At 42.1% G+C, this 12783-nt stretch overlaps 1 protein-coding gene across 10 annotated transcripts in view; it reads left to right on the top strand.

The window, feature by feature from the left end:
- Nucleotides 1-258: 258 nt before the first annotated feature.
- The window catches only part of KCNMA1 (potassium calcium-activated channel subfamily M alpha 1), an 844585-nt gene continuing 832060 nt past the window's right edge, over nt 259-12783 (top strand). For all 10 annotated transcript variants that reach the window (XM_074958656.1, XM_074958655.1, XM_074958652.1 and 7 more), the window contains exon 1: nt 259-594. In XM_074958656.1, coding sequence (XP_074814757.1) covers nt 274-594 — 321 coding nt within the window. In that variant the 5' untranslated portion in view covers nt 259-273. The remainder of the gene's footprint in view (nt 595-12783) is intronic.

Raw genomic sequence — 12783 nt, 5'->3', positions numbered from 1 at the left:
GTACCTTGGAGAAGGCGCGGGTGGCTCGCAGGCGTTAGCTTGGTGGACGTGGGGGTTGCGATTTGGGGGGTGGGGTGGGGGCTGTGTATCTGGGAGGAAGAGGAGGCAGGGGGGCCGGGCATCTCCTCTCCACAGCAGCAGGAGGAGGGGGACATTTGGCATCGGCCGGGGGGCCCAGGGACTGCGCGGCATGGCTGGTGAGGGGTGTTTGGGGGGGCGCTGGCGGCGGGGGGAGCTCTCCGGAGCTCCCGCGCGCCCTGCTCGTTGTTAGCTATGGCAAATGGCAGCGGCGTCGCCAGCAGCAGCAGCAGCAGCGCCTCGGGAGGCAGCGGCGGCGTTAGAATGAGTAACAGCATCAGCGCCGGCAATCTCAACACGGACTCGTCCTCGTCCCCGGTCAGCGTGCCCAAGATGGATGCGCTCATCATCCCGGTGACCATGGAGGTGCCCTGCGATAGCCGCGGCCAGCGCATGTGGTGGGCTTTCCTCGCCTCGTCCATGGTCACGTTCTTTGGCGGGCTCTTTATCATCCTGCTCTGGAGGACCCTCAAGTACCTGTGGACCGTCTGCTGTCACTGCGGGGTCAAAAACAAGGTGAGCCCCCCTCCCCCTGGCGGTGGGGGGAGGGTGCCCCGTCTGTGGGGGCGGTTTCAGCGGGTCTCCAAGGCGCTGGGGAGCGGGGAGCGAAGGCGAGGGTTGTTTGCTGTTTATTGTAGGGTCGCGCCCTGAAGCGTTGATCGAATGGCGGTGTTGTGGTAGGGTCGCCTTTTAGACTCCGTGAGAGGAGCCGCGGCTGAGTATTGTAGGGTGGCTCTGTTCCGTGTCACGTTAGGAAATGTTTCCACAGAGACAGCTCCATCTTCAGCGGCTGGTGACAGGAGAGTTCCCCCCTGCTGTCTGCCGGCCAGGTCAATGCTGCCTTTTGACATAGCGGGACAGTTCCGCGGAGATGGCCCCTAAGATGACCCTCCCCTCGACTAGAGAGACCTCTCAGGGAGAGCGATAGTTTGGTGGTGCTGGTTGTTCTTTGCTGAATTAAGTTGTTTTCTTCCATGGCACCAAGAAGGAAAAACTTGGTAGAATTCATTTCTCTTGAGGCTAGGTCCATAGGAGCAAGCGCCTCTCTTGGGCTTCTCTTTGGTGTGGTAAATGTAGATGTGTTTTGTAAATTTGTAAGTAACTGCACTGGATCAGATTTTCTTCTATAATTTCGCCAGGATGTAGCACTTAAAGGTGCATTGGAGTCCTGCCACCATTTACACCTTACCAGATGGGAAGTAGTGCAGTGAACACTTCAGCTTCTCTGAGGTCGTCTTCAAAACCCAAACTAGGATCCTGGCTAAACACAGATTATCGTGATCTCCCCCCCCCCTTTTTTTTTATTTGAGAGAAATGGGACAGAAAGTGTTAAGGCTTTGAATTTGCTAAAGTGGATTTTGACAGGCAATTTAAGACCCCAAAATAGACTGGCAGCTGGAGTTTCTCCCCTTCCCTTTTCACATTTTTTGGATTACACATGGAATAATATCTGCTTTAGTTATTCCTGGCACACAAATACTCACAAGAACACACACCTTTTAATATATGGTTGCTAGGTTGCTAACTTGCTTTGACTAGTGTGCTGCCTGCCCCCCCACCCCCCATATGATCTGGCACAACCTGGCTGCACAAGAGGGTTTTTTGTTTTTTACTGGAAATTGGAAAAAATTATAAAGTAAGGTAATCATGTAACATCTTGGGAAATGTGATACAGTTCATTAATATCTTTCTTGGGGTGTTCAGGTAGTTTATGGTAAAGTTGCATAAAGAAGAATCTCTTAATTTCAGTTGGAAATAATCTGGGTTTATAATAATTGTGCTACCAGTGGAAAATGTGGCAATTAAATAGATGGGGTAAAATAAAACTTTTAACTCAGGTCTTACTCACAGAAAAAATACCAGACAGCGGAGATACTTTTATTAAACAAGAAATCTACAAGGTAACTGAAATGTGAGCTTGTGGAAGGAGAGATTTGCCAGGTGTGCTCATAGAGCTTAGTTGTATTTTATGACAATAAACATGTGTTTTGGAAAATACCGGTTCCTATGAAAGGAAAAACCAAATTCCCAAGAGAGGGGTATCTAGTTAGATTTGTCTAGAGTTTCCCCTCTATATTTTTAGTCTCCTTCTCTGCTTGTGGTGATGAGCCACAGAAGGCACAAAGGATACAGAAAATCCTAAGAGGTGATTGACATCATCGCCTACTTCTTCACCCATGAGATTCAAAAGCTAGAGCAAGCCACCTTCTAGCAAATTGTTTATTATAGTGCATTCATAAATGTCCTTGGACCGACAATCCGTTTTTTGGAGATGGTCAGTTAAAGCAGCTCATGTATCTCTTAAGGAAAGTTAGGAAAGGCAAATCTACATTGTCTTCTAAACATCCATTTCAAACAGGCCAAATATGTTTATTGAGTTAAATAATTGTCTGTCACCACTGGTCTGAACCTTTTATGTTTGAGTTGTCTCAGGGCTTACTTACTTGTGCAGGACAAATCCTCATCCAGTAGTAAGCCAGGAGCTTACACATCTTGGAGCTAAAATAGCCAGCTCTATGACGATCTGTCTGTGGAAGAGGTTAGGGAGGACAGTGGAGGACTCTGCAGGCAGGGGGAGATGTGCACCTTTTTTAGGATGCACCTATTAAATTTGTGCAGGTTTTCTAGCATTTGGTAAAGAATAATTAGCAAGGCCTCAGTCCTGCATTACTGGCACATTCAGTAGTCCTACTGATTTCATTGAGAGTTCTGAGTGCACAAAGAGTGCGTGATTGTACTGCAAATGCTAGAAAAGGAGCCTGCAATAGATACCAGCTGAAATGACAAATGAAACCCCCTTAAACTTCTGCATAAGCCATATGCCCCATGGCCACTTGGCAAAGGCTGTCGCAACAGACGTGTGACTATGCACACATTCACATGTATATTATGTCCTCTACTTTGAACCCCCAGCAGAGGTACTGTTTGGCATGAGAAGCAACTGTGTTGAGACCCTTCCTCCCTAGTATGTCCCCTTTCCTTCTCCTCTGGTGGGGCAGAGTTAAAATATCCTACTCCTTGCATCTACAGAAGGAGTTGTCACAGTGTTCTAATAAATCTTTTTCATCTCTGACTTCTATGACTTATACCAAATAATTTGTCCATGTATTAAAAGTCACAGGGAGCAGAATTACTTTGTCAGCAGCTGATCAGTACATTAAGTTCATGCAGATTCCAGGAATTCCATCACCTGTTATTCCAATAGCAGCAAATGAGATACCGTATGCTTTTCCTTAGAACCCCAGTTTAAAGCCCTGTACTTAATATTCCTGCAGGACTCTGTCAGATTCACTTTGTGGATCTAGCTCTTTTTAGCAGATGCATTGTATGGAGCTACAGTTCTTTTTCTTGCTTTTTAATTTTTAACTGCATTGTGGTTAATTCTTGGTTTTGGACTTCAAAAAAATATTGAACGCATTGTATTTAACCCTTTAGGTGATACAAAATGTGTGGCGGCTACATTTTACTTTTCTTAGGGATGGGTACAACAAGAGAGAAGGGAATGATAATATCCAATAGAATGCTTTTCAAAATTCAAAACTGTTGCATAGTAATATGAAATAAATACTCTCAATTTTTGTTAATAACTCTTGAAGTTACAATTTATTTTGGACTGTAACTTAATTTGAAAGATGGCAAAATTTATTTATTTCTTACTTTTTTTTTCCAGTCTGCCAGAGAGCATGATGTAAATTCTGATCTGTGTTAATCAGTACTTCAGACAATCTTAAAGTCACTTGCAATTTCTGGCCACTATTTTTGTTTGTTTGTTCTGTATCTAACAAGTTACACATTTTAATTTTAATTTTGCAACAATGCCTTTAGTCTTGTTTTTAGAGAGTTGTAAAATGCTGTTTGTTTCTCAGTGTCTTGTGTTTAGCGCTCCATCTTAAGTAGTAAGTAGCTGTTTTCTTATTAAGAATTAGGATTGGTTCTTGAGTATGGTTTGCTTTTTCTCTGTCTTCTTTGGCAAACCTCTTCCGTTCCTAAATTAGTATTTAAAATGGGAGAACATGAGATAGGAATAAAGTGGATTGGAGTCTGGTCATTTTACTTGCTATTATGTATGGCAATACAATAAAAAGATTCTAATAAGAATTACATTTGTATTGTGTAGTTTACATAATTACATTTGGTGGGATTAAAAAAATAAGGGATATAATCCCTTGTGCTTCATGGCATAAAGTGATCACTACCCATCTGAGGTTAGGATGGAACCACCTCCTCCGTGGACATAAGTGTCCATTACAGGTTTTCTTGGAACTTCTTTTGAAGTATCTGGTACTGGTCACTTGATAGATACTGGATTAGATGAACCTGCTACTGGCAATGCCTGTGTTCCTGAATGACACTACTCTACCTTCAGAGTGTTTGGTTATATACTAGTTAACTTACAAACAAGCTAATCAGACAGACTGGCTGGCCCTTGCACAGGTTTGCAATGGAAAGAGAGGACATGTAGAATGTCTTTCCCGCAGGGATTGCATGGGTATGCAAGACAGGGAGTGGGCCCAATGGGAGTCCTTTTGTGGAGGTGGCCAGGCGCAGAGTGCCCTCTAGAAGGCTACTTTATCTGTGTTCCCTGGATCCTCAGAGGGCATTATTGCCTTAGTTATTATGTCTCCCAGAGCTCCTTCTGGTATGGCCCATCTTTGCGACAGCCCAGTCCATAGCATTGACAGCTGTTTCTCTAAAAACAGATGTTTTGGGGAATTTGCTCCACCCACATATGACTACTATAAATAGCAAATCACTGGGACATCGATTGAAATTATTAACTAACCACTAACTATAAAACTCCCCTTTGCAATTAACTTAAGCCACTTATTTCAGTAGATTTTTTAAAAATCACATAGTGTTAGGTTGAAAAAAATTCTGTCAACTGTTTTTGATGGGCAAACTGGATTTTCAGTGAAACTAACATTTTCATGAAGTATCTGTTTTCCTTAAAAATGTTAGAATTTTCATCCACAAACCAAACCTTAAACTGGAAAAAGTTTTCCAATGAAAAGTCAAAAATTTCTCTGGAAGAGGAAGCCCCATTTTTGGATCAGCTCTATATAACATATAGACAGACATTTTAGCTTTTTAGGTAGTGACATCTGAATCTGTAGACACCCCTCTAGAAAACCCAAATATCCAGATATATCAGTTATACACCTGTATGTTAGATATGCACATATCTGTAAGGTGGGAGCGTCCTTGGTTCAAAGCTGCCTATACAAAGCTTGTCTTGCCTCTCTTTTTAATATGTACTAAACAGAAGCAAATGAACAGAAGAGGATTGGATGGCTCATCAGATTAATAGTGAACTACAGAGCATTTTGCTTTTAGGCCAGAGGTCAAACCTGGCCAAAGTTGGTAGTGACTGAGACATTACCATCTTCTGGTTGACTGTATGAAACTACCTGCTGAGTCTGAGTTCTGTTTCTAGTGGGCAAGTTTCCAGTTGTGATGTGAAGATGTCATCAGAGAGGTCAAGGAGGGAAAGGGACTTGAAGGTAGAACTACCTTCAATCCTTTAGCAGTTCATTCCAGAATAGCAATTAGGCACCTGCATTGAGATGCTCACTGTTGCCCAGGCCATACATCTGCTGTGGAGAAAAATGTGCTTTCAGTCTCCATAGCTCCTAATTCATTACCAAATTCATTTCAATTTTAAAAATGTAGATGATAAAAATAGACACAAATCCAAAATATAAAAGATATGGATAGTGCTTTAAAAGGCAAACAAAAAGCCCTTTAGCGGACCTTGAGTTAATCACTATTCTGACCGAGCACCATCCACTGGCTTTTGCAACAAATATGTTTGACAAAGAAAAAAATAAAAAGCAAAATCTAAAGTGACGTGCTCTAATATAACACTGGATTACACCATCACATCACGTACGTGTAAGTGTTACTATGGAAACCATTAGACATCACACTTTTTCCCAGTGTAGCACAATTGAAGCAACAACTGTGATAAGGAGCTTTGTGCTGTTTAATATTGATCCACATACCCAAGGCTGATGCCTGTGGGATTCCTGCATGCAGTATATAACCCTAAATGTAGATTCCCTATGAAAATTTAGAGATTTCACTAGGTCTAAACATAACCTCTCTCTAACAGTTGCATGTTGGTCTGCAATAGAGAAGGTGTGTGAGGCACTACTGTAAGTCCTCTTAAAGGACCTTTTAAATCAATCTAGCTTGCAACTTAAATTTTCTGAACAGGAAAGTCCTCTGTGGAATCCTACGCTGAAAAACATAGACACTCTTGTAGCCTTTCAGTACAATCACAGGAAAGTGGATTGTGAGTTTCTCTCATCAAAGCTCCTTATTTCAGAATGTGGAGCACGGGGTGACCAACTTGCTAAGTGTGGAACAACAGTCAACATTTAATGTCCTGATCCAGATCCTTGTGTCCCAAATGACTTCAGTGAGGTTCTGTGTGAGTTTAGAGTAACAGCCGTGTTAGTCTGTATTCGCAAAAAGAAAAGGAGTACTTGTGGCACCTTAGAGACTAACAAATTTATTTGAGCATAAGCGTTCGTGAGCTACAGCTCACTTCATCGGATGCATACTGTGGAAAGTATAGAAGATCTTTTTTATACACACAAAGCATGAAAAAATGGGTGTTTACCATTACAAAAGGTTTTTTCTCCCCCGACCCCACTCTCCTGCTGGTAATAGCTTATCTAAAGTGATCACTCTCCTTACAATGTGTATGATAATCAAGGTGGGCCATTTCCAGCACAAATCCAGGGTTTAACAAGAACGTCTGAGGAACAGTGGGGAGGGGTAAGGAAAAAACAAGGGGAAATAGGTTACCTTGCATAATGACTTAGCCACTCCCAGTCTCTATTCAAGCCTAAGTTAGTTGTATCCAATTTGCAAATGAATTCCAATTCAACAGTCTCTCGCTGGAGTCTGGTTTTTAAGTTTTTTTGTTGTAATATTGCAACTTTCATGTCTGTAATCGCGTGACCAGAGAGATTGAAGTGTTCTCCGACTGGCTTATGAATGTTATAATTCTTGACATCTGATTTGTGTCCATTTATTCTTTTACGTAGAGACTGTCCAGTTTGACCAATGTACATGGCAGAGGGGCATTGCTGGCACATGATGGCATATATCACATTGGTGGATGTGCAGGTGAACGAGCCTCTGATAGTGTGGCTGATGTTATTAGGCCCTGTGATGGTGTCCCCTGAATAGATATGTGTGCACAGTTGGCAACGGGCTTTGTTGCAAGGATAGGTTCCTGGGTTAGTGGTTCTGTTGTGTGGTATGTGGTTGCTGGTGAGTATTTGCTTCAGGTTGGGGGGCTGTCAGTAGGCAAGGACTGGCCTGTCTCCCAAGATTTGTGAGAGTGTTGGGTCATCCTTCAGAATAGGTTGTAGATCCTAAATAATGCGTTGGAGGGGTTTTAGTGGGGGGCTGAAGGTGACGGCTAGTGGCGTTCTGTTATTTTCTTTGTTAGGCCTGTCCTGTAGTAGGTGACTTCTGGATACTCTTCTGGCTCTATCAATCTGTTTCTTCACTTCCGCAGGTGGGTATTGTAGTTGTAAGAATGCTTGATAGAGATCTTGTAGGTGTTTGTCTCTGTCTGAGGGGTTGGAGCAAATGCGGTTGTATTGCAGAGCTTGGCTGTGGACAATGGATCGTGTGGTGTGGTCTGGATGAAAGCTGGAGGCATGTAGGTCGGAATAGCGGTCAGTAGGTTTCCAGTATAGGGTGGTGTTTATGTGACCATCGCTTATTAGCACCATAGTTTCCAGGAAGTGGATCTCTTGTGTGGACTGGTCCAGGCTGAGGTTGATGGTGGGATGGAAATTGTTGAAATCATGGTGGAATTCCTCAAGGGCTTCTTTTCCATGGGTCCAGATGATGAAGATGTCATCAATATAGCGCAAGTAGAGTAGGGGCGTTAGGGGACGAGAGCTGAGGCAGCGTTGTTCTAAGTCAGCCATAAAAATGTTGGCATACTGTGGGGCCATGCGGGTACCCATAGCAGTGCCGCTGATTTGAAGGTATACATTGTCCCCAAATGTAAAATAGTTATGGGTAAGGACAAAGTCACAAAGTTCAGCCGCCAGGTTAGCCGTGACATTATCGGGGATAGTATTCTTGACGGCTTGTAGTCCATCTTTGTGTGGAATGTTGGTGTAGAGGGCTTCCACATCCATAGTGGCCAGGATGGTGTTATCAGGAAGATCACCGATGGATTGTAGTTTCCGCAGGAAGTCAGGGGTGTCTCGAAGGTAGCTGGGAGTGCTGGTAGCGTAGGGCGTGAGGAGGGAGTCTACATAGCCAAACAATCCTGCTGTCAGGGTGCCAATGCCTGAGATGATGGGGCGCCCAGGATTTCCAGGTTTATGGATCTTGGGTAGTAGATAGAATATCCCAGGTCGGGGTTCCAGGGGTGTGTCTGGGCGGATTTGATCTTGTGCTTTTTCTGGTAGTTTCTTGAGCAAATGCTGTAGTTTCTTTTGGTAACTCTCAGTGGGATCAGAGGGTAATGGCTTGTAGAAAGTGGTGTTGGAGAGCTGCCGAGCAGCCTCTTGTTCATATTCCGACCTATTCATGATGACAACAACACCTTCTTTGTCAGCCTTTTTGATTATGATGTCAGAGTTGTTTCTGAGGCTGTGGATGGCATTGTGTTCTGCACGGCTGAGGTTATGGGGCAAGTGATGCTGCTTTTCCACAATTTCAGCCCGTGCACGTCGGTGGAAGCACTCTATGTAGAAGTCCAGTCTGCTGTCTCGACCTTCAGGAGGAGTCCACCTAGAATCCTTCTTTTTGTAGTGTTGGTAGGGATTGGTATGTTGTTCAGAGGTGTGTTCGAAATATTCCTTGAGTCGGAGATGTCAAAAATAGGATTCTAGGTCACCACAGAACTGTATCATGTTCGTGGGGGTGGAGGGGCAGAAGGAGAGGCCCCGAGATAGGACAGCTGCTTCTGCTGGGCTAAGAGTATAGTTGGACAGGTTAACAATATTGCTGTGTGGGTTGAGGGAACCATTGCTGTGGCCCCTTGTGGCATGTAGTAGTTTAGAAAGTTTAGTGTCCTTTTTCTTTTGTAGAGAAGCAAAGTGTGTGTTGTAAATGGCTTGTCTAGTTTTAGTAAAGTCCAGCTATTACCAACAGGAGAGTGGGTTTGTGTGTGTGTGTGGGGGGAGAAAACCTGGATTTGTGCTGGAAATGGCCCAACTTGATTATCATACACATTGTAAGGAGAGTGATCACTTTAGATAAGCTATTACCAGCAGGAGAGTGGGGTGGGGGGAGAAAAAACCTTTTGTAGTGGTAAACACCCATTTTTTCATGCTTTTTGTGTATAAAAAGATCTTCTATACTTTCCACAGTATGCATCCGATGAAGTGAGCTGTAGCTCACGAAAGCTTATGCTCAAATAAATTTGTTAGTCTCTAAGGTGCCACAAGTACTCCTTTTCTTTTTGTGTGAGTTTAAGGGTTTGCCTGTGCGGTCGCTTTGCCTGATCAGGCAGTAAACCAGCAATGATTGCATATTCTAGCGTCCGAGGTTGTAGGATGGAAGTCCTAGAACCTAGCTAGATCCAGGAATATGACAATATAGAGTATTCCAGCAGTACACTAAGGGTAAGAAGGAGAGGATCCTTTGAGCGTTGATGAAAAGTTATCTGTCTGGAATTGTATGAAGATCCTGGAATTTCATGAAGCTGAATATTCAGGTTTTCAGATTCCCAATTGAAATTTGTCCAGGGAAAGCTTAAAAAGCTGCACTCTGAACATGCATTTGGTGGAGTTTCTTGTCAGAGGAAATATAGTGTGTGTGTAAATATGTGTGTGTGTGTATGTGTGTATATTCTCCTGCACATTTGAATTCAGGAACCGAAAGGAAGGTGGGGACAAGAGATAATGTGTTGCAAGTAGAAGGGCATTTACAGAATTGATTGTTTCTCCTTTGAGTTCATACTCTGTTGAAGTATTTGAGATCAATTCTTCGCTGCCTCATACCTTTTGTTCTCATTTACTCCAGTGCAATGTGGGTGCAAAACTCTACCGGATCAGAACAGTAACATTTTACACCTATTATGTCTGTCATTTGCACAGGGATAAATGACGACAAAAGGTGTAGGGCAGTGGAGAATTGGGCCCTGTATGCTTGTGTGTTTGGGTGGTGGTGGGGGGGAGGGGAGGGGATAAACACAGAACCAGCCCAGCTGGTTTTGAGCAAAATGAAGACTGGAGGTACAGCAGAAGAATCAGTTAGTGCTTGTGTTTCTGAAGGGGGAGATTGGATTTGGGTGAATTTAAAAAAAAAATTAAATTTGTCAAATTATTCATGCATATATTAGTCAAATAATTATCCCAGCTCTATACCTGGGTGAATAAATTATATGCACACACATGGAATAATGTATTAATTCACCTTATTTGACCAACTCTAATGGAGTTGTATTGCTATGGAAGGGCCCATTTTGAAGTCTAGATATTAATAGTCCCAGATTATATGCCAGTTTCAGATCAATGAAAGGAACACTTTATTCCCATAGATAGCATATGTGATCCTGTTTGAATGAATGCAATGCTGTAGGGTTCAGTTTGATTTGGCCATGTTGCTTTTTGATGATCTGTGATATGTATTTGTCAGTTTGGTCACTCCAGAAACTGAGAGCCTTAACCAAAACCTGTTGAATGTTATGGAAACAGTTCCACTGACTTCAGTGGGCTTTGGTCCGGGCCCTGGATGAGTATTATGGACTTTAAAACATTTTAAAAGATCTTATCTGTTAACATTTTTGATGATTAAAACTGAATTTTAAAAAAATCGAATCCAGTTTTTATCATTCATGCCATTAAAATACTTTTTGTATTTTACTTATCTTGGACATATGCTAGCTTAGCCCTTTGCTGTCATTTTTGGGTTTCTAAAGGAAAAAAGTTAGAAACTTTTGTGTGTGTGTGTGTATGTGGAGGGTGGGTCACATTAAGATTTTTAACTATTTCTTGGCCCCTTTGAAATGAAAATCTAGGTGCTGAAACTGTATTGATAGTACATCTACCATGGTCCATATCCTGCACAGTGATCATCATGGGTGAGCATCTGCACTGTTGCGGAGCCACACTGAATTCAACGGAGCCATGCATGGACAAAGGTCTCCACTCACATGGATCAGTTTGAAGTACTAGGGCTTATGTTTGCAGCTAGGTCCCAAGCCTGCAAATCCTTGAGCATGCACCTCACTTTACTACTGTAAGCAGTTCTGTTGATTTAACTGGGACTTCTCCCACTAAGTAAGTTAAACGTATGTAAAAGTATTTGCAGGATTGGGGCCTTAGTTTGGTGCATTTGAAATACAGCATTTCACGTATCCTTGCCAATATTTTAATAAACATGGGTACTAGTTGTACATGTCACTTCTCTGTTCCTCAGTTTCTCCATCTGTAAAAACTAGTAATAATAAAACTTTTTTTTTTTTTTGTAAAATGCTTTGAGATTTATGGCTGAAAAGCATTATATAAAAGCTAGTATTGCATTTATTGTGCATAAAGTGGAATCCTTCTTCAGGCTTTTATGTCCTTTAATTGTGTGTATGTAATGGCATAAAATAAATTATACTCTGTCAAGTATACAGTATTCATGGAAAAACTGGAATTTATATGCAGAACTGAATATAAGATACATGGCTAAACAATATGACCTCACTATTAATATATAATGGGATAAACAAATACCCATTAATACCAGGTCATAATGCCACTGAGGAGCTATGGTAAAATTATAAACCAGAAGAATGGAGCTTGAATGGCTTGTCACTAAAACCATCAGATAAAATTCCACCATGTTACACATTTATTGTTTGGTTTATTAATGTACAGAGAAGTAAGTTTAGAATATATATTTCTCTTGGCCAAAAAAATGATGGCTAAATAAAATTGTCTTACCTTTTTCTGTGCACTTTTGCCTTTCTACACTCTATCTACTATGCATGAAATACTTTAATACTTAGATAACTCTTTGATAGCCGTTTTGTTAAACTCAAAGGGAGACACGTTCAGAGGTTGCTATTGATAAGTTAAGAGCATCAGTGATGCTGTAGTTAATTTCCATTCTCTATATAAGGAAATACTATTGTGGTTCAGATGCTCTGTAGTAACTATTTGTAAATGGTGGCCATTGTATTTCAAATAAAATGGTTCAAAGTATAGTGCTTTTCCTAAACATCTTAAGATTTTTTTTTTATGAAGAGCTATGCTGATAAATTTATTTATTTTTGTGAATTTGCACAAGTAGTTCATTGGGCATAAATGATTGAACTGTTTTACCAGTGGCTGGAGAGTTGTCTTATTTGGACTATGTGGGCCATGGGTTAAGATTTTGTCACAGTTATTTTTAGTAAAAGTCACAGACAGGTTGCGGACAATAAACAAAATTCATGGAAGCCTGTGACCTGTTTGTGACTTACTAAAAATAAGGAAGGGGGCTGGGTGGGGGGTGGGGAGGGGAGAAACTAACAGCTCCAGCCCCTATCACTTGTAGGCAGCGGCTGAGAGCTGAGGTGCCCCCTGCCGCCATGGCACAGGGCTGAAGCTGAACGAGAAAATGTCACAGAAGTCTCTGAAAGTCACAGAATCTGTGACTTCCATGACCTCTGTGACAAAATCTTATCCTTAGCCATGAGTGATACAAGTCTCTTGTCAGTTGTTCTCAATTGAGTCCATTGTCCACAAG

The sequence above is a fragment of the Natator depressus genome, chromosome 7, assembly GCF_965152275.1.
Source record: "Natator depressus isolate rNatDep1 chromosome 7, rNatDep2.hap1, whole genome shotgun sequence".
NCBI lineage: Eukaryota > Metazoa > Chordata > Testudines > Cheloniidae > Natator > Natator depressus.
The sequence above is the reverse complement of the archived record's forward strand: the minus strand, read 5'-3'. Positions and strand labels throughout refer to the sequence as shown.